General features: G+C 43.7%; 1 protein-coding gene across 2 annotated transcripts in view; it reads left to right on the forward strand.

Annotated features, from left to right (window-relative positions):
• ano8a (anoctamin 8a) overlaps positions 1-22,785 on the forward strand; it is a 127,740-nt gene that overhangs the window by 79,289 nt on the left and 25,666 nt on the right. For both annotated transcript variants that reach the window (XM_034183015.1, XM_034183016.1), the window contains exons 10-12: positions 2,398-2,524; positions 2,770-2,825; positions 3,243-3,317. In XM_034183015.1, the coding sequence (XP_034038906.1) occupies positions 2,398-2,524; positions 2,770-2,825; positions 3,243-3,317 (258 nt within the window). The remainder of the gene's footprint in view (positions 1-2,397; positions 2,525-2,769; positions 2,826-3,242; positions 3,318-22,785) is intronic.

Genomic DNA, 22,785 nt, shown 5'->3' on the forward strand with positions numbered 1-22,785 from the left:
TTTTGCAGTTGCACACTTGGGGGGTGTTTGTCAGGAAAATGATCATTTCTCTACATTGATTACAGACCTGCAGCGGGTCTGTAATCAACTTTTCTGCAGCCCGGCTTTGCTTTGAACCTTGAACCAATCGAAGCAGTGATTCGCAGATCGAAGCAGTGATTCGCAGATCGAAGCAGTGCTTCGATCTACGATTCGTGGAGTCATTGTTTTTCCCCGCTAAAACCCTGAAGAGCATATGTCTGTGAGTAATATTTAATATTTTTATGTTAAACCGACCTGTTATGGTCTTCTGAAACAGTTGATAGATGTATTTTATAACTTAAAAACAGGACCGATGCTAACACGTTAGCATGTCTATGGCATTTTCAATGTTAAACTTAGCATTAAGCTGTTCGCATCAGCACGTTTGTGTTGATTTGTTTTCTGTATAATTAATGGCTCAGCGTTCGTTGTCGTAAAAGAGTCAAATTGTAGTTTATTTAAATTTATTTTATTCATATATTAATAATAATAGCAAAAACAATAATAGTCTAAATAATAGACAATAATAGTCAATAATAGTAGACTAATAATGTTACAATACAATTTTAGAGAAAGAGACAAAAAGAACCTAATGAAACAAAACACAACAGAAAAGATAAAACCATGTAACAATGAAAATAACTATAAATAACTGTTTCCTGTGAACACCTAGTGAGTAGCCTACTCTCATTTAGGTTTTGAAACCTTGTTTCTGAAGTGTTTTTGTGTGATGTGCACAATTTTCAGTGTTTGGACTAACACTACCAGTCATTTACAAGCCTAGATAAACTTTGTAACATAAAAAAATCAGTCCATTTTTGATTATTAACATTTACTTGTACTTTTATTTTCAATACTTGAGTACATTTAGTTGTACATACTTAAGTACAATAAATTCTAGATACTTTAAGACTTTTACTTGAGTAGTATTTCAATCAGTGACTTGAACTTCTACCAAAGTCATTTTTTTAATGGGTATCTGTACTTTTACTTAAGTGTGATTTTCCGGTACTTTATACAACACTGCTCTTGCGCACACAGTATGTCTACCTTTCTCCTCTCTCCCTTTACCAGTCATACTGCCAACATTCGTCATTCAACATTCAAAGTATACATTTGATTACATAAATTTTAACTACTTTAAAATAGTACAGTTACATGAATAAATTGTGCTGATCCCACAGAGCAAAGTTAAGTTGACATGAAACTGTACTGTTTTAAAGTAGTTAAGTATTAAGTTAAGTAACTCATAATCATATCAGACAAGTTTAACTGGCCCAAGAAAATTACATCAGTGTGTTACATTTACCCTTACCGGGTAGGGGTGGTGACCAAATGTTTAGTACAGTTGGTTTCAGTGCAGAAGGTTTCTGGTTTAAATCCCACATTTCTCCATGTGTTGTGGAGGTATGTCAGGAAGACCATCCGGCGTGAAACCTGTGCCAATTCGACATGCAGATTAACTTGGGTTTGCTGTGGCGATCCCAAACAAGGGAGCACCCGAAGGGACTTACTCTTTATTGTTACATTTACCCTTATAAATGTAGTTGGCCTGAACCATGGTAATTAAGTAACAGAAATTCATCATGTTGACACAACAAATTTATATTTATATTTGGATTCTGGATCAAAATTCACTTTATGTCGGCTTTGAAGGATTACGTCAAAACTACCTCACAGATTCTCACCAAATTTTCACCATGGGTACATACTAGGCCATGGAAGACACCATTAAATTTTGGAGGTGATCTCGATCCGGATTCTGGATCAAGATTTCACTTTATATACGCTTTGAAGGATTACGTCAAAACTACTTCACGAATTCTCACCAAATTCGTACCACAGATAGATATTGGGCAGTGGAAGACTCCACAGAATTTTGGAAGTGATTTGGATCCGGATTCTGGATCAAGTTTCACTTTATATAGTCTTTGAAGGATTACGTCAAAACTACTTCACAGATTCCCACCAAATTTGCAACACAGATAGATCTTAGGGCATGGAAGACGCCATTAAATTTTGGACGTGATCTGAATCCGGATTTGTGGATGTCAGAGATGTCTGATTGCTCTTCTTTAAACATTATTATTAGCAGTAGTAAGAGTATTAGTATTATTTATCACATTTCTATTCCTAAACTTTCCACTTCCCAATGTTTTTTGAATGTGTTGCAGGCCTGAAATCCAGGAATGGATGTATATTAACAAATTAATTGAATTTGACCTCACAAACCATTAAATATCTTCATAGTGTCTGCAGTTAAATACAATTTAAAGTACATGTAAGAATCACAGTGTATTGTTTTAAATAACAGCTGTGGATATAGTGTGAGTAAGGTTTATTAAAATATGTGCATCTTTTAATTGTTTCTTACAGGAAGTGGTGATGGAGATTCATGAGCTTCCTGGTGTCACCAGATTTATTCCTAAAATTCTTCTGGCCATTACTGTGACCATCTGTGATGAAGTGTATAAAAAGATTGCCTATTGGCTCAATGACATGGGTAACAGACATAAACTGAACTGCAATTTCTCTGATACTTGACAGGACATTTATTTTAAATTTAAAATGGTATCTATTACTTTTTGTCTCAGAAAAAAATGACTTTTTTCCTCTGGACTTTTTGTATTTGTTGTTTTTGTTTGCAATCAGGAAGAAGCAGAATTTGAAAAGAAAGTAAAAGCTGCACTCTATTGTTTTTTTCATACACACAAAGAACACATCCCTGAAATTTGTCTATTCTTCCAGAAAACTACAGACTTCAGAGTGCCTATGAGAATAATCTCATCATTAAGATGGTTTTTGTAAGTCAGCTTTCTGTTTGGTTTCTGTTTTTGATCGTAGCTCTTTGACTAATTGTTGGTTTCCTTCAGAATTCTCTTTTGAATTCTCTTTCTGTTGACTAATTGCTTACCATGTTGAAAAGTTTTTTTCTGTTTTATTTTTTGCTTTGCTTTAGTTTTGTTTTTCAGACACACTGCAACATTACAGTACCATGTCGAAGGGATTCCCCAGTGCAAATCTTTGCATTGGGGTTAAAATGAATCAAAATTTGGAATTTGTAGTGATAAAATGATATGAGCAAATATTCATTCATCAGAAATTATAAGTACATTTCTGCTATTTGCATAAGAATTTAATTGACGAATGGTTGATGAGACACAAGACTTTGTCACCGTCAGATGTTTGTCTTGATGTAATTTCTCCTCTTTGTTTTGTAGTTTGAGTTCATCAATTCTTACCTGAGCCTTTTCTACATTGGATTCTACCTCAAGGACATGGAACGACTCAAGGAGGTAACAACTGTCAGCAATCAACAGATCTACACTCAACAAAAATATAAACGCAACACTTTTGGTTTTGCTCCCATTTTGTATGAGATGAACTCAAAGATCTAAAACTTTTTCCACATACACAATATCACCATTTCCCTCAAATATTGTTCACAAACCAGTCTAAATCTGTGATAGTGAGCACTTCTCCTTTGCTGAGATAATCCATCCCACCTCACAGGTGTGCCATATCAAGATGCTGATTAGACACCATGATTAGTGCACAGGTGTGCCTTAGACTGCCCACAATAAAAGGCCACTCTGAAAGGTGCAGTTTTATCACACAGCACAATGCCACAGATGTCGCAAGATTTGAGGGAGCGTGCAATTGGCATGCTGACAGCAGGAATGTCAACCAGAGCTGTTGCTCGTGTATTGAATGTTCATTTCTCTACCATAAGCTATCTCCAAAGGCGTTTCAGAGAATTTGGCAGTACATCCAACCAGCCTCATAACCGCAAACCACGTGTAACCACACCAGCCCAGGACCTCCACATCCAGCATGTTCACCTCCAAGATCGTCTGAGACCAGCCACTCGGACAGCTGCTGAAACAATCGGTTTGCATAACCAAAGAATTTCTGCACAAACTGTCAGAAACCATCTCAGGGAAGCTCATCTGCATGCTCGTCGTCCTCATCGGGGTCTCGACCTGACTCCAGTTCGTCGTCGTAACCGATTTCAGTGGGCAAATGCTCACATTCACTGGTGTTTGGCATGTTGGAGAGGTGTTCTCTTCACGGATGATGCGAAGGAGATGTGTTGCACTGCATGAGGCAAATGGTGGTCACACCAGATACTGACTGGTATCCCCCCCCCCCCCCCCCCCAATAAAACAAAACTGCACCTTTCAGAGTGGCCTTTTATTGTGGACAGTCTAAGGCACACCTGTGCACTAATCATGGTGTCTAATCAGCATCTTGATATGGCACACCTGTGAGGTGGGATGGATTATTTCAGCGAAGGAGAAGTGCTCACTATCACAGATTTAGACTGGTTTGTGAACAGTATTTGAGGGAAATGGTGATATTGTGTATGTGGAAAAAGTTTTAGACCTTTGAGTTCATCTCATACAAAATGGGAGCAAAACCAAAAGTGTTGCGTTTATATTTTTGTTGAGTATATAAAACAAAGGATGGTGATGATTTCCCACGTGAATTTATTACACTCAACTACATATATTGTACAAAACAACTTTCCGAAGTACAGTTATCAGGTTATGACATCATATACAAACTAATACTTAGTATACTACTAGCTTGTTGCCAGTGGGGATTCACGGGCTCTAGATTGGGTAGTGTTTTATAAAATAGGTAGCTGACATTTTTTCAAGGATGGTAATACAGTATGCAAAGGTTCTATAATGAGTTGGAATGATGTGAGTCCAGAATGTTTTAGAACCTTAGACCTTAGACCTCAACAGTTTTTAGAAGAAGAACTCAACTCTTTTATTTCCTGTAAATTATGTAATTTTTTTAATGTTAATTTACTGTCTTAATGTATTTACAAATTGTTTAGGTTCTTGCTATCATATACACACTTTTATTATTATTATTATTATTATCATTATCATTATTATTATTTTATTTTATTATTACTTCTATTTTGTTATTTCATTTTGAAATGGACGACAATGGAAATAAGTGTTTTCACTTTCTTGTTTTATCCATGTATTTTTAACGTATTTACAATTATGTATTTACATTGAACTTCCTAAATCAAATCACACATGCACATATGCTTTTAATATATAGATGATTTACTGTGCCCTGCTGGATTGGGGTGCGAGTTTAGAATGTAATTATCACATTGTTCAGTGTTGTTAGCTAATATCCTTCATTTCTCCAAAAACATTAGTCCTATCAACTTTTCGTTTTGCCGGCGTTCATCCTTGACCCAAAATACATAAGCATGCCAAACAGCAAATGTCAGGTCTCCACAGTTTGTCTGTGATTGAAGTTATATGCACACATGCAGAGCTTTTTGTCTTTTCTGCATTCTGCTGCAAGCAGATGCTTTTAATTTTACGCACGCACGCACGCACACACACACACACACACACACGATGGTGGGGGAATACATCAAAAGCACCACAGCTTTCACTCATGGTAATGGCAACATGACACTTAACTCTTTCATGATTGGGTAGTTAAGTGTCATGTTGCCATGGTAATTGCAACATGACACTTAACTGACTAAACCAATTGAACGACAAAAACGCAATAAATCAATAACACTAACAACACTGTTAAGCTAACATGAACCTAACATAAATAATAACAACATTTAAAACCCCAAACTCCCATGGTGCATTGTAGCACAACACATTGTTCACCGTTAGCTAAAATCACTAATTTCTTTGACACTGGGGTGGCTGACATTTCAGACCATAATGCAATATATTTGACTATCCAAGCAGGTACTCCTAAAAAAAAAAAAAAAAAAGTGCAATATGGTATCTTAATGTTGGGATCCTTAACAATAAAAAATAGTTGGTGACATAGAACAGGAAATTGTCACTTTTCTCAAAGACAGTGGTGAAGTCAGTCCGTTAATTCTGTGGGATTCTGTGAAAGCTGTGTTAAGAGGGAAATTAGATCAGATATATCAATTATTAAGACAAGAAGTGGGGAAAAAAGGCAATATTTGTAAAACATCAATATTATGACTTTGGCCCAAAGGCTACAAAACTGCTGGCTTGAAGGTTATGAAAACAACAAGTAGATGTAGCTGTGCACAAAATTAAAAACCTTATCACACAGAAAACAGTGAATGATCCAAAAGAGATTGAACAAATATTTAAACTACTATAAGAAGCTCTATTCACAGGAGGACCCAGTAGATAAGCAGGCAATTAAGGATTTTTTTTATACTCACTGGATCTTCCTAGAATTGGTGAAATGCAAAATAAAACCATTACAAGGAAAATTACAATGGAAGAATTGAACAAGGTACTCAGCAGATTAAAGACAAATAAAACCCCACACAGTGATGGATTCCCTACTGAGTGATACAGTACGTTTCGTAATAAGCTGAACCCACTCTTATTACGATGTCTTAACTGGACACTGTAGGAAGAAAACAAGGATAGGGAAGACTGTACAAATTATAGGCCAATATCTATTCTGAACATGGATTACAAACTATACACCTCAATTATTGCAAAGCGATTAGAACATTTGTGACTGATTTAATAGATGAAGACCAATGTGGGTTTATACCAGGTAGACAAAAACAGAACAATATTAGAAGAACAATACATTTATTACATAAAATTAATAGAGAAAAAATAAGTGCAGCCTTTATCAGCCTTGACGCAGAAAAGGCATTTGATAGAGTACACTGGGAGTTTCTATACCTTACGTTAGAAAGATTTGGTTTTAATCTAGAATCAGTAAAAGCTATGAATGCAGTTTATCAACAACCCACAGCGAGGATTAAGGTAAACGGCTCTCTATCAGACTGTTTTGAATTGAGCAGAGTGACGCGGCAGGGCTGTTGCCTCAGCCCTACGCTTTTTAGTCTATATATAGAACCACTGGCACAGGCGATTAGACAAGATGAGAAGTTAAAAGGGATTACCATTGGCGAAAATGTGCATAAAATAGGTGTGTTTGCAGACAACATGATGTTGTATCTTAGCGATTTGGATACCTCTCTCCCCCGGCTCATGGGAGTGTTGGAGGAGTTTAAATCATATTCAGGATAAAAACAGAATATAACAAAAACACAAATCATCCACTTTAACTACAAACCCAAAGGGGAAATTAGGAATAAATTTTATGTTAATTGGAAAGCTAAAACAGTTACATACTTAGGGGTTAACCTAACCAAATCACCAATCCATTTAACGAGCATTTGAAAAAGGATTTGGAGAAATGGTCCATCTACCCACTGATTTTTGCTAGTAAAATAAATGTGGTGAAGATGAATATAGTGCCCAGACTTTATTTGTTTCAGTCGATGCCAGTCGAAATACCAGCAAAACAATTTGTAGCACGAGACAAAATGATGTCTAGATTCATATGGGGTGGTAAGAGGGCAAGAATACGCCTCTCCACACTTCAGCTACAAAAAGATAGAGGGGGAATGTCTCTTCCGAATCTGAAACTGTATTTTCGAGCTGCACAGTTGAGACCTTTGTGTTGTTGGTGTGATAGTACTTATGAAGCATGGTGGAACGATATTGAGATGTGTACCTGGCTATAGGATTCAAAGTATTCATGGAGAGAATCATTTAGACATCTCTATAAGAAATAAATTAGACCCTGTCACTATATTGTCCTTAGAGATATGGTTCTCAGTGGTAAAACAATTAAAATTGAAAATTAATCAAAAATGACTGAGGTGGATTGCCTAAGATAAGGAGTTCAGGCCAGGGACACAACTAACTCAGTGTTTAAAGAATGGATGAGAAAGGTTTTGACAGCCTATTGTGTGGCTACTAAAAACAATAGGATGAGGAGTTTTCAAGAACTCAAAGACACATTTCAACTTGAAAATCAGGATTTGTTTAGGTATTTTCAAGTGAGGGACTATTATAATAAAGAAATTAGAAAGGCTGAATCTGAGGGACTTAATCCAGTTATTGAAATCATTTGTGGAGCTTACCACCAAAAGATTACCAAGATGATTTCCAGACTTTATACTAGTTTTATGAGTAATTTGAAGCATACATCACTCGATGTAAAAGCTAAGTGGAAATGAGAACTTAATGTTACAATATCAGAAGAGGATTGGTACCAAATGTTTATGTTTATTACAGAAGTCTACGAACTCATTGCATTGGAGAGAATTTAATTGGAAGTGTGCAATTCGTTTTTCTTACTCCACATCTGAAGAGTAAATGGCTACAAATACAGCAAGCCTGTTGGGCAGAATGTGGTAGTGTTGAGGCACATCATAACCACATCTTCTGGACATGCCCTAAAATTCAATCATTCTGGACATCTGTCATTGTTGTGAGTGAGTGTACTGTGATGTATTTGGGATATATATATATATATATATATATATATATTGCAAAAGAAGTACGTGGGGAGGACCAGTACCTCACTAAAATACTATTAACTGCAGCACGGAAGGCCATAACAAGACTGTGGCTCAAACCTAATGTCCCGGACAAGCTTCAATGGACTAATATCATACAGGACATTCCTCAGATAGAAAAATTAACCTTCTCAATTAGGTTAAAAGAATCAGATTATGAGGACAAATGGAGAAAGTGGTATTACTTTGTGAGCTCAGATGTTACTGAGGAAATGTCTGCACCATGTACCAACCAGTTGAATGTCAAAGAAGAGGAAGCCCTTTTTGCATGAAGTCGCAGAGCGCTTTACGGAGTTAAGTATGTATAAATGTAGCCTCCTCCCATCCTCCAGATTGGTTTTATGTATTGTTTATAAATGTTTAAAAACTTGCAATAAAAATAAAGTAATTGAAAAAAACCTGTAAAACTGACATTAATGGTACCTGTACAAAGTGGTAGCACATATGGGGGATTGATTTGGGCCCTTTTTGCAGAGAAATGCCATGGAAGGCAAGTAAAAACAGATTTATTGCCCACAAAGCTCTGTTCCATAATAGCAGATGCAGGCTTGGTATAGAAAACAACAAGCTGAATTCAGATGCATGAGTGACTGGTCCAATAGGCAATAGTGTTTCTAAGGGAGGCAGCAGAGGGTTATCCAGAAACAAGTAAAGTTCATTAACAGAAAGCTCTCATATCAAGCAATCAATCCAAAAATGTTAGACAAAATTGAGGAACAGGACAGCAGCAAAGGTCTGTAACTGGAAGGCAGAAACACTAGGAAAAGGCAATGGAACTGAGAAAGCAGGACAAACCCATTCAATCTGGTGACAAGGGAATGTTTTAAACATGATTAAATAGGCCAGTAAACAATCAAACACAAAAGTGCTGAGACTTGTGAAGTGGGAAAGGCAGAAGGAGAAGAGAGGTTGGTGAAAATTAATTTGGAATAGTCAGAGAGATGAAGAAAGAAAGTAGACAGGAGTACAAGGAGATGTGGCATAATGCAAAAAGAGAAGTGGCAAAAGCTAGGGAAAAGGTACAGTAATGTTCAGAATAATAGTAGTGCTATGTGACTAAAAAGATTAATCCAGGTTTTGAGTATATTTCTTATTTTACATAGGAAACAAGGTACCAGTAGATTCAGTAGATTCTCACAAATCCAACAAGACCAAGCATTTGTTGTGTGGGCCGCTGAAGAGGAGGTACTGCTGGCCGACCACCACCAGATGGCGCCCTGCCTGAAGTGCGGGCTTCAGGCACGAGAGGGCGCTGCCACCCCACAAGAGCGGCCGGGGTGACGGCTGTCACTCAGCGGCTATGACAGCTGTCACCAATCATCTGCTCCTCACCCCTAATAAAAGCAGGACGACACCTCCACCACGTTGCCGAGATATCGTTCTACCAAGGAGGTAACGTTCTCAGCCTGAGTGTTATCACTACTAACGTTGTTTCAGTGAATACATTGTTGCAGCTGTTTTCCTGAGGAATCGGCATATGCCACGACTGCTTCGCTCTGCATCCCGCCAGTTAAGTGATTGACAGTAGCTACACGAGTGTGGATTATAGGTGGAGGTGGAATAACCACCATACTTGTTACGGGGTGTACACACACCCACACCTGACTGTTTTTGCTCTTCGCCAGCAGTACCAGATCCGACACGCGGAGACGGTGGCCACCTGGGGACTCGGAACTTGGCGGCTCCAGTATTCTCCTGGTTCGGTGGCGGAGGAAATCGTGTGGTTCCGGTTCTTCTCCAGACAGACGTCTCCTATCGTCGAGCCTGCCCACACGACACCTTGATTGATTCTGTATTCGTTCTATAATCTGCTATGTGTAGTTGTGGCATTCACAACAGTAAAGTGTTCATATTTGACTTCTTCTATTGTCCGTTCATTTGCGCCCCCTGTTGTGGGTCCGTGTCACTACACTTTCACAACAGCATTCATGATATGCACACTCTTAAGGCTATGAAATTGGGCTGTTAGTAAAAAAAAAAAAAAAAAAAAAGCAGAAAAGGGGGTGTTCACAATAATAGTAGTGTGGCATTCAGTCAGTGTGTTCATCAATTTTGTGGAACAAACAGGTGTGAATCAGGTGTCTCCTATTTAAGGATGAAGCCAGCACCTGTTGAACATGATTTTCTCTTTGAAAGCCTGAGGAAAATGGGACGTTCAAGACATTGTTCAGAAGAACAGCGTAGTTTGATTAAAAAGTTGATTGGAGAGGGGAAAACCTATACGCAGGTGCAGAAGATTATAGGCTGTTCATCTACAATGAACTCCAATGCTGTAAAATGGACAAAAAAAACAGAGACGCGTGGAAGAAAATGGAAAACAACCATCAAAATGGATAGAAGAATAACCAGAATGGCAAAGGCTCACCTATTGATCAGCTCCAGGATGATCAAAGACAGTCTGGAGTTACCTGTAAGTGCTGTGACAGTTAGAAGACACCTGTGTGAAGCTAATTTATTTGCAAGAATCCCCCGCAAAGTCCCTCTGTTAAATAAAAGACGTGCAGAAGAGGTTACAATTTGCCAAAGAACACATTAACTGGCCTAAAGAGAAATGGAGGAATATTTTGTGGACTGATGAGAGTAAAATTGTTCTTTTTGGATCCAAGGGCCGCAGACAGTTTGAGAGACGACCCCCAAACTCTGAATTCAAGCCACAGTTCACAGTGTAGACAGTGAAGCATGGTGGTGCAAGCATCATGATATGGGCATGTTTCTCCTACTATGGTGTTGGGCCTATATATCGCATACCAGTATCATGGATCAGTTTGGATATGTCAAAATACTTGAAGAGGTCATGTTGCCTTATGCTGAAGAGGTGATTCACAGGATTGCTAAAAAAGCAGTTTGAACGTAATAGTTTTGAGTTTGTAGCGTCAACAGTAGATGCTACTATTATTGTCAACACCCCCTTTTCTACTTTTTTTACTAATAGCCCAATTTCATAGCCTTAAGAGTGTGCATATCATGAATGTTTGGTCTTGTTGGATTTGTGAGGATCTACTGAATCTACTGGTACCTTGTTTCCCATGTAACAATAAGAAATATACTCAAAACCTGGATTAATCTTTTTAGTCACATAGCACTACTACTATTATTCTGAACACTACTGTAAATCATTAAAAACTTACAATAAAAATAAAGTAATTAAAAAGACTGTAAAACTGACATTAATGGTACCTGTACAAAGTGGTAGCACATATGGGGAATTGATTTGGGCCCTTTTTGCAGAGAAACACAATGGAAGACAAGTAAAAACAGATGTATTGCCCACAAAGCTCGGTTCCATAATAGCAGATGCAGGCTTGGTACAGAAAACAAAAAGCTGATTTCAGACGCATGAGTATTTGGTCCAATAGGCAACAGTGTTTTCTAAGGAAGGCAGCAGAGAGTTCATTAAGTAAAGTTCATTAACAGAAAGCTCTCATATCAAGCAATCAATCCAAAAATGGTAAGACAAAATTCAGGAACAAGACAGTAGCAAAGGTCTGTAACTGGAAAACAAAAACACTAGGAAAAGGCACTGGAACTGTACGAGAAAGCAGGACAAACCCATTCAATCTGGGGACAAGGGAATGTTTTAAACACGATTAAATAGGCCAGTAAACAGTCAAACACAAAAGTGCTGAGACATGTCAAGTGGGAAGGGCAGAAGCAGGAGTGTGCACATGGAGTGTGCAACCATTACATTCTGAGTGCCTGTCCCAAGCCCGGATAAATGAGTAGGGTTGCATCAGGAAGAGGATCTGGTGTGCCAAACATGCCAAAAAACAAAAAAGAAAAAACATGCAGAGTACAAATCGAATTTCCATACTGGATTGGTCACGGCTTGGGTTAATGATGACCGCCACTGGTGCCGTTGCCCATCAGGGTTCTGGCGGGAATTGGGCTACTGTTGGGCAAAGAAGAAGAAGAGGATGAGAACATGTCCATAGACAGCGGGAGAAGAGGGAAACTAGAAGGGGTGAAGTGAGAGTCGGGACTTTGAATGTTGGCAGTATGACTGATAAATAGAGAGAGCTGGCTGATATGATGGAGAGGAGAAAGGTAGACATATTGTGTGTGCAAGAGACCAAGTGTAAGGGAAGTAAGAGCAGAAGCATAGGCGGTGGGTTCAGGTTGTGTCATGGTGTGGATAGGAAAAGAAATGGTGTTGGGGTCATTTTAAAGAAAGAGTATGTTAAGAGTGTGCTGGAGGTTAAGCGAGTGTCCAATGGGCTGATGAGTGTGAAGTTGGAAATTGAAGGGGGGGTGATGAATATCATCAGTGCATATGCCCTACAGGTAGGTTGCAAGATGGAGAAAGAAGATTTCTGGAATGAGTTAGATGAGGTTGTGGAGACTATGACCAAACATGAAAGAGTGGTGATCGGACCACTTCAGTGAGCATGTTGATGAAGGGAATCGAGGTGATGAGGAAGTAATGGGTAGATATGGTATCAAGGACAAGAATGATGATTTTGCACAAATCTCCTTTGTAGGAGATGCAAGCTAAAAGAAATGTGAAGCTTTAAGGTGGTGGCAGGGGAGAGTGTAGCGAGACAGCATAGGATAGTTGTTTGTAGGATGACTTTAGAGGTGAAGAAGAAGAGAATGGGAGCTCAACAAATGATCAGATATTGGAAGCTGACGGAGGAAGACTGTTGTGTGAATTCAGTGAGCAGGTAAGAGAGGCACCAGATGGAGGGGAAGCAATTTTGGAACCTGGAAAAGTACTGTAGATGTGGTGAGGGAGACAGCCAGGAAGTTACTAGGTGTGACATCTGGATAGTGGAAGGAAGATGAGTAGACCTGGTGGTGGAATGAAGATGTCCAGAAAAGCACAAGGAGAAAGAGGTTGGTGAAAAATAATTTGGGATAGTCAGAGAGATCAGTCAATCAATCAATTTTATTTATATAGCACCAAATCACAACAAACAGTTGCCCCAAGGTGCTTTATATTGTAAGGCAAGGCCATACAATAATTACGTAAAAACCCCAACGGTCAAATCGACCCCCTGTGAGCAAGCACTTGGCGACAGTGGGAAGGAAAAACTCCCTTTTAACAGGAAGAAACCTCCAGCAGAACCAGGCTCAGGGAGGGGCAGTCTTCTGCTGGGACTGGTTGGGGCTGAGGGAGAGAACCAGGAAAAAGACATGCTGTGGAGGGGAGCAGAGATCAATCACTAATGATTAAATGCAGAGTGGTGCATACAGAGCAAAAGGAGAAAGAAACACTCAGTGCATCATGGGAACCCCCCAGCAGTCTAAGTCTAAAGCAGCATAACTAAGGGATGGTTCAGGGTCACCTGATCCAGCCCTAACTATAAGCTTTAGCAAAAAGGAAAGTTTTAAGCCTAATCTTAAAAGTAGAGAGGGTGTCTGTCTCCCTGATCTGAATTGGGAGCTGGTTCCACAGGAGAGGAGCCTGAAAGCTGAAGGCTCTGCCTCCCATTCTACTCTTACAAACCCTAGGAACTACAAGTAAGCCTGCAGTCTGAGAGCGAAGCGCTCTATTGGGGTGATATGGTACTATGAGGTCCCTAAGATAAGATGGGACCTGATTATTCAAAACCTTATAAGCAAGAAGAAGAATTTTAAATTCTATTCTAGAATTAACAGGAAGCGAATGAAGAGAGGCCAATATGGGTGAGATATGCTCTCTCCTGAAGAGATGAAGATGAAGAAAGTAGACAGGAGTACAAGGAAATGTGGCATAAGGCAAAAAGTGAAGTGGCAAAAGCTAGGGAACCGGTATATAGCGAGCTGTACAAGAAGTTAAATAGTAAGGAAGGAGAAAAGGACTTGTACCAATTGACCTGACAAAGTGACCGAGCTGGAAAGGATTTGCAGCAGGTTAAGGTGGTAGAAGATGCAGATGGGAATGTTGGGAAGGTGTCGTAGCATGGACCCACAACAGGGGGCGCAAATGAACGGACAATGAGTAAGCCAAAAGGTAACAATTTAATGTTGTGATAATACACAACTAAATGTACAGAAATTTGCACAGTCAATAAACACCAGGTGACGTGTGGGCAGGCTCGAAGATAGAAGACCCCTGACAAGAGAGAAGCCGCGTCCCACATGGCTTCCACCACCAATGGAGTGCGGGCTCTAAGCAGGGCGCCCTCTGGTGGTGGTGGGCCAGCAGTACCTCCTCTTCAGCGGCCCACATAACAGGACCCCCCCCTCAACGGGCGCCTCCTGGCGTCCGACCAGGCTTGTCCGGATGTCTTGCGTAGAAATCGGCCAGGAGGGCCGGGTCCAGGATGAAGCTCCTCTTCACCCAGGAGCGTTCTTCAGGTCCATACCCCTCCCAGTCCACCAGATATTGGAACCCCCGGCCCTTACGACGGACGTCCAGGAGCCTGCGGACTGTCCAGGCAGGCTCCCCGTCAATGAGCCAGGCAGGAGGCGGCGTAGGTCCCGGAGTACAGAGGGGCGAGGTGTGGTGTGGCTTGAGATGGGAAACGTGAAAAACAGGGTGAATCCGCAGTGAAGCCGGGAGTTGAAGCTTCACTGCGGCCGGGTTGATGATCTTGAGGATTTTGAAGGGTCCTATGAACCTGTCCTTCAACTTCGGGGAGTCGACACACAAAGGGATGTCCTTGGTCGAGAGCCACACCTCCTGCCCGGGCTGGTATGTGGGGGCCGGGGAACGCCGGCGGTCCGCATGGGCCTTGGCCCTCGTCCGGGCCTTTAACAGGGCACAGCGGGCAGCCCGCCACACCCGGCGGCACCTCCTGAGGTGGGCCTGGACCGAGGGCACACCGACCTCTCCCTCCACCAGCGGGAACAATGGGGGCTGGTACCCCAAACATGCCTCAAAAGGGGAGAGGCCGGTAGCAGACGAAACGTGGCTGTTATGGGCATACTCGATCCAGGCCAGATGGTGACTCCAGGCCGCCGGATGCGCGGAGGTGACGCATCGAAGGGCCTGCTCCAGCTCCTGGTTGGCCCGCTCTGCCTGGCCGTTTGTCTGGGGGTGGTACCCAGACGAGAGACTCACGGTGGCCCCCAGCTCCTTACAGAAACTCTTCCACACCTGCGAAGAGAACTGGGGACCACGATCTGAAACGATGTCCGATGGTATCCCATGCAGCCGCATGACGTGGTGGACCAGGAGGTCTGCCGTCTCCTGGGCCGTCGGGAGCTTCGGGAGGGCCACGAAGTGGGCCACCTTGGAGAACCGGTCCACTATCGTGAGAATCACGGTGTTGCCCTGGGACGGCGGGAGGCCCGTGATGAAGTCCAGGCCGATGTGAGACCAGGGGCGATGAGGCACCGGCAGGGGGTGGAGGAGTCCCGTAGTCCTCCGATGGTCTGCCTTGCCCCTGGCGCAGATGGTACAGGCCTGGACGTAGTCCCGGACTTCGGTTTCCAGGGACGCCCACCAGAAGCGCTGCTGGACTACTACCACGGTCCTACGCACTCCGGGATGACAGGAGAGCTTGGACCCGTGACAGAAGTCCAATACGACAGCTCTTGCCTCTGGTGGGACGTACAGTCTGTTCTTGGGGCCAGTCCCCGGGTCCGGGCTCCTTGTCAGGGCCTCCCGGACGGTCTTCTCCACGTCCCAGGTGAGGGTGGCCACGACAGTGGACTCGGGGATGATGGTCTCGGTGGGGTTCGACAGCCCCGCTTTGGCTTCTTCTTCGTGCACCCGGGACAATGCATCTGATTTTTGGTTCTTGGTCCCGGGGCGGTACGTGATCTGGAAGTCAAAGCACCCGAAGAACAGAGACCAGCGGGCTTGCCTGGGGTTCAGCCGCTTGGCGGTCCGGATGTACTCCAGGTTCCGATGGTCGATGAAAACCGTGAAGGGCAACGATGCCCCCTCCAGCAGGTGTCTCCACTCTTCAAGAGCCTCCTTCACCGCGAGGAGCTCCCGATTCCCGACGTCATAGTTCCGTTCAGCTGGGGTCAACCTGCGGGAAAAAAAGGCACAAGGATGGAGAACTTTATCAGCCTCCACGCTCTGGGACAGCACGGCTCCTATCCCTGAGTCAGAGGCGTCCACTTCTACTATGTACTGGCGATCAGGATCAGGCTGCACCAGAACTGGTGCAGTCGAGAACCGGCGTTTCAACTCCTGGAACGCGGCTTTGCACCGATCCGACCAGGCGAAGGGGACCTTGGTGGAAGTCAGGGCAGTCAGGGGGCTAACTACCTGACTGTAACCTTTAATGAACCTCCTGTAGAAATTTGCAAAGCCGAGGAACTGCTGTAGTTTCCTGCGGCTTGTTGGTTGGGGCCAATCTCTCACCGCCGCAACCTTAGCCGGATCAGGGGCGACGGAGTTGGAGGAGATGATGAACCCCAGGAAGGACAAAGAAGTGCGGTGGAACTCGCACTTCTCGCCCTTCACAAACAGCCGGTTCTCCAACAACCGCTGTAGGACCTGACGTACATGCTGGACATGGGTCTCAGGGTCAGGGGAAAAGATGAGTATATCGTCCAGATATACGAAGACGAACCGATGCAGGAAGTCCCGCAAGACGTCATTTACCAAAGCTTGGAACGTCGCGGGGGCGTTAATGAGGCCAAACGGCATAACCAGGTACTCAAAGTGACCTAACGGGGTGTTGAATGCTGTCTTCCATTCGTCTCCCTTCCGGATCCGAACCAGGTGGTACGCGTTTCTAAGATCCAATTTCGTAAAAATTTGGGCTCCATGCAGGGACGTGAACACTGAATCCAACAGAGGTAACGGGTATCGGTTGCGAACCGTGATCTCATTCAGCCCTCTGTAATCAATGCATGGACGGAGTCCGCCGTCTTTTTTACCCACAAAAAAGAAACCAGCACCCATCGGGGAGGTGGAGTTCTGGATCAGCCCGGTAGCTAAGGAGTCCCAGATGTAGGTCTCCATTGATTCGCGTTCCGGACGTGAGAGGTTGTACAACCTACTGGACGGGTACTCAGCGCCCGGGACCAAATCGATGGCACAATCATACGGTCGGTGCAGGGGAAGAGTGAGCGCCAGATCTTTGCTGAAAACGTCAGCAAGATCATGGTACTCCTTTGGCACCGCCGATAAATTGGGGGGGACTTTGACCTCCTCATTAGCCGTAGTGCCGGGAGGAACCGAGGATCCTAAACACTCCCGGTGGCAGGTTTCGCTCCACTGCGTCACAACCCCGGACGGCCAATCTATCCGGGGATTGTGCTTCACCATCCATGGAAAGCCCAAAATCACTCGGGAGGTAGATGGTGTTACATGGAACACGATCTCCTCCCTGTGATTCCCAGACACAACCAAAGTCACTGGTTGTGTCTGATGTGTGATTAATGGAAGCAGGGTGCCATCTAGTGCTCGCACCTGCAATGGTGCCAGCAGAGCCACCAGGGGGAGCCCTACTTCCTTTGCCCATTTGCTATCCAGCAGATTCCCTTCCGACCCCATGTCTACCAGTGCTGGGGCGTGAAGGGTTAAATCCCCACAAAGGATTGTTACTGGGATTCGTGCAGATTTGCGGGCTTTCCCCGCGTGCGTGTTATGGCCCACCCTTAGCCCAGTTTCTAAGGACGGGCGTTTGTAGTTTGACCGTTTGGGGCAGTCCTTCTGCCGGTGCTCACAAGAGCCGCAGATAAAACACTCCCCGCGGGCCAGCCTTTGTCTAATGTTTGTTTTCACTTTGGCCTTGCTTGTGTCCATAGCCTCCTCAGCAGGGGGAGCTGTAGCCACACGGAGCTCTCTGGCAGTGAAGCGTGGGGACGACGTCACCTTTTCGGAACCGGAAGGGGGAGGGACGGCTCGTGCCCGGTCACGCCCCCCCGGCCTGCTCCCGACAATGCTCGTTTAAACGGTTGTCTAAGCATATAACTAAATCGACAAGCCCGTCAAAATCCCGTGGTTCCTCCTTAGCCAGTAGGTGCTCCTTAAGGACCGGGGACAGTCCATTTACAAAGGCAGCGCGGAGCGCAACATTATTCCAGCCGGACCTCGCTGCCGCGATGCGGAAGTCGACTGCATACTCGGCTGCGCTACGGCGCCCCTGTCTCATAGACAGCAGCACGTTCGAAGCGGTCTCGCCTCTGTTGGGATGGTCAAACACTTGTTTGAACTTCCATACAAACCCAGTATAAGATGTTAGGAGCCGTGAATTCTGCTCCCAAAGCGCCGTAGCCCAGGCGCGTGCCTCTCCTCGAAGCAGATTTATAACATAAGCCACCCGGCTGGCGTCTGACGCGTACATGACAGGGCGCTGTGAAAAGACGAGCGAACACTGCATGAGGAAGTCTGCGCACGTCTCAACACAGCCCCCGTACGGTTCCGGAGGGCTTATGTATGCTTCAGGGGACGGTGGGGGGGTTCGTTGAACGACCAGTGGAACGTCTGATACAGGCCCAGGACCAGCCAGAGGAGTGGCTGCAGCAGCGCCCTGATCGTGCGCTTCCACCCTGGCGGTGAGAGCCTCCACCCTCCGATTAAGGAGGACATTCTGCTCGGTCACTAAATCTAACCGAGCCGTGAAGGCGGATAAGATCTGCTGCAGCTCACTCAACACGCCTCCCGCTGACGGCTGCGCTCCTGGCTCTTCCATTGGCCGTTCAAGCTCGGGTTGACGCCCCTCGGAATCCATGACGATGGCCGAGAAATCCTGTTGGGAAGGTGTCGTAGCACGGACCCACAACAGGGGGCGCAAATGAACAGACAATGAGTAAGCCAAAAGGTAACAATTTAATGTTGTGATAATACACAACTAAATGTACAGAAATTTGCACAGTCAATAAACACCAGGTGACGTGTGGGCAGGCTCGAAGATAGAAGACCCCTGACGAGAGAGAAGCCGCGTCCCACACGGCTTCCACCACCAACGGTCTGAAGAACACCGGAGCCGCCAAGTCCCGAGTCCCCAGGTGGCCTCTGTCTTCGGCTGTCGACCCTGGTACTGCTGGCAGAAAGCAGAGATATGATATATGAGTGTGAGTCCGCACACTCAGTAATTCACAGTCCATACACAGTTAGGAGGGAGCTCCTCCACCTCCAATCACACACTCGTACAGCTCCTGGTTTAACCACTTATCTGGGTTGGGATGTGAGGCGAAGCCGTCGCTGTCACACCAAACTCCAATCCCTCAGACAAGGAAACACTCCAGGAAAACGGCTGTAACAGAAGTTCAGGTTAAACACACAAAGTGTCTGTCAGCAGAGAAATTACCTTTTTAATGGTAGTCGATTTCTCGGTGAGGAGGTGGAGTTGCAGTCCGGCTTTTATGATGGTGATGATGATGAACGAGTGACAGCTGGTGCAGGGGATGAATGACAGCTGTCACTTCTTCTAGGTCTGGCGCCCTCTCGTGCTTGGAGCCTGCACTCCAAGCAGGGTGCCCTCTGGTGGTGGTGGGCCAGCAGTACCTCCTCTTCAGTGGCCCACATAACAGGGAATGTGCTGACAAGCGAGAAGAGTGTGTTGAGAAGGTGGAGGGAATATTTTGAGGGTCTGAAGAATGAAGAAAATGAGAGAGAGAACAGACTGGATGATATGGCGAGAATGAATCAGGAAGTGCAAGAGATTAGTAAGGATGGAGTGAGGGCAGCTATGAAGAGGACGAAGAATGGAAAAGCAGTTGGTCCAGGTGATATTTTAGTGGAGGCATGGAAATGTCTAGGAGAGATAGCAACAGAGTTTCTAACCAGATTGCTTAATAAAATCTTGGAAAATGAGAGGATGCTGAGGAGTGGAGATGAAGTGTGCTGGTTCCTATTTTTAAGAACAAGGGTAATGTGCAGAGCTGCAGCAACTGCAGAGACATAATGTTAATCAGCCACAGCATAAAGTTATGGGAAAGAATAGTAGAAGCTAGGCTTAGAAAACAGGTGAAGATTTATGAGCAGCAATATGGTTTCATGCTGAGAAAGAGCACTACGATGCAATGTTTACTCTGAGAATACTGATGGAGAAGGCCAGAAGGAGTTACATTGTGTGTTTGTGGATTTATAGAAAGCTTATGACAGGGTGCCAAAAGAGGTGTTGTGATATAGTATGAGGAAGTCTGGAGTGGCAGAGAAGTAAGTGAGGGTAAGTGGACATGTCTAAGGATAGTTTGAGAGTGGTGAGATGTGCAGAAGGAAGGACAGACTCATTCAAGGTGGAGGTGGGATTACACCAACGATCAGTTCTGAGTCCTTTGTTGTTCGTAATGGTGATGGACAGCTTGACAAATGACATCAGACAGGAGATTTCAGACTATGATGTTTGCTGATGACATTGTGATCTGTAGTGACAGTAGAGAGCAAGTTGAGTCTAACCTGGAAATGTGGAGATATGCTCTGGAGAGCAAGGGAATGAAAATCAGTAGGAGCAAGACTGAGTACATGCGTGTGAATGAGAAGGAGCCTAATGGAATAGTGCAATTACAAGGATTCGAAGTGGTGAAAGTAGATCAGTATAAATGCTTGGGGTCAACTGTAAAGAAATGGAGAGTGGGGTAGAGAGGTGGAGTGGGTAGAGAAAAGTGGCAGGAGTGATTTTTGACTGAAGAATATCAGCAAGAATGAAGGGGAAATCTACAAGACAGTACATTTTAGAGACGGTGGCCCCCACAAAAAGACAGGAGGCAGAGCTGGAGGTGGCAAAGCAAAAGATGTTGCAATTCTCTTTGGGTGTGACGAGAATGAACAGGATAAGAAATTAACATATCAGAGGGACAGCTCAGGTGGGACGGTTTAGAGACAAAGTCAGAGAGGTGAGATTTTGATGGTTTGGACATTTGCAGAGGAGGGACCCAGGGTATATAGGGAGAAGGATGCTGAGTCTGGAGTGCTTCACTGGTGCCTGCACGTTTGTTTACCATTTTGTCATCTAATTGTATTTTACTTTTACAGTGATCATGCATTTATATCCTACAGCTGTCTGATGGTTGAGACTGGGCTTCTGATTGACTAAAGCTCTGGAGTCAGGTGTTAATTCCGCATAAGCAGTGAGCGGACCCGATGCAGCAGCATACAGCGCAGCAGACTTAACTGAAGAAAAAACAGCACAGCTGTGTGCTTTTTAATCTTATTTATGTGAACATCAGAGCGTCCAGCAAATTCTCTTGGCGAGAAGGCGTTGCAGAGATGTTTGATGTCTGTGCCGTGAAGCCGTACTGAACTGGCACAGTGAGAAAATATTGTCAGTGCATGAACATAGTGAGGAAGTATGACATCATGACCCCAGAGCAAGCCGGATTTTATCCACATTTGCTTTCAGACATGAGGAAATCCCGCTTAAATCCTGCTTCCCCCCCTGCATTCATATGTGTCTTGAAACGAGGAAGATCGAATGACTGCGGCTCCTTGTATTGCCAGTGAAAATGTGAAGTCATCTGTCTATCAAAGCCCCAAATCCAAGGGAGACCGACGGATGACATGATTTTGCCACAGGACAAAATATTTAAATACATTATTAACTCATTTGCTCTTTCCGTCACAGTGTGGCACCACCTTACCAATGAGGAAGAATTAGCCAGATAACACAAAGAATCATTATAACAGGCAGAGAATAAGTCAAGAAACAGAACAACTTGGAGATCAAACCAAAACACCAAAATATAACCCATGATGCTGTCTCTGTGTAGGAACCAAATAACACCAAAAGCTTTCTGAAGCAATGCAAGTATTGGGAGTTTTTGCTGTGTGCCGTATTCAGAGCAGAAAAGAGAGTTGTATATAGATAAGGAATTAAGTTGAACTTAATTAAATTCACAGTTTGTTCATAAGAGTAATTGACATCCAAAAATCTGTTAGTGACTTTCCTTTCTTTCTTACATCCACCAAGGACATATAAATCATCTGCATTTATTTATTTATTTATTTGTCTGTCTGTTAGTAGGATTTTGCCAAAAATACTGCACAGATTGCGTTGAAATTTTCACCACAGATAGATATTAGGCCATGAAAGACTCCATTCAATTTTGGAGGTGATCCAGTTCTGGATTGTAGATCAAGATTTCACTTTATATAGGCTTTGAAGGATTATGTCAAAACTACTTCACGGTTTCTCACCATATTTGCACCACAGATAGATATTAAGGCACGGAAGACTCCACTGAATTTTGGAGGTGATCCGGATTAGCGGATGTTAGAAATCTCTGATTAGTATTTTTCATTCTGTTTTTTGAGTACTGGTCTTTCAACACAAATTTTATCTAAAACAGCGTTAAGGTTAATGTTAACTCTGGTTAACAGCACAACACAGCTGCCACTGAGATTGGAAGGATGTCAAACTCCCTTTGCTTTGTGAGTCCCTGAAAGACCAATTCATCATGTTGTGTACTGCTCCACATTGACACCTGGTGGTGGGTCCAGTCCTCACCATCCCCTAATGCAGTGATGGCATGTACTTGAATATCCATTTATTCATTCATTCATTCATTTTGATACTTGCTTACGCCAATCAAGGGTCACGGGGGCCTTGAGT

Source organism: Thalassophryne amazonica, chromosome 12, assembly GCF_902500255.1.
Source record: "Thalassophryne amazonica chromosome 12, fThaAma1.1, whole genome shotgun sequence".
In the NCBI taxonomy this organism is placed as follows: domain Eukaryota; kingdom Metazoa; phylum Chordata; class Actinopteri; order Batrachoidiformes; family Batrachoididae; genus Thalassophryne; species Thalassophryne amazonica.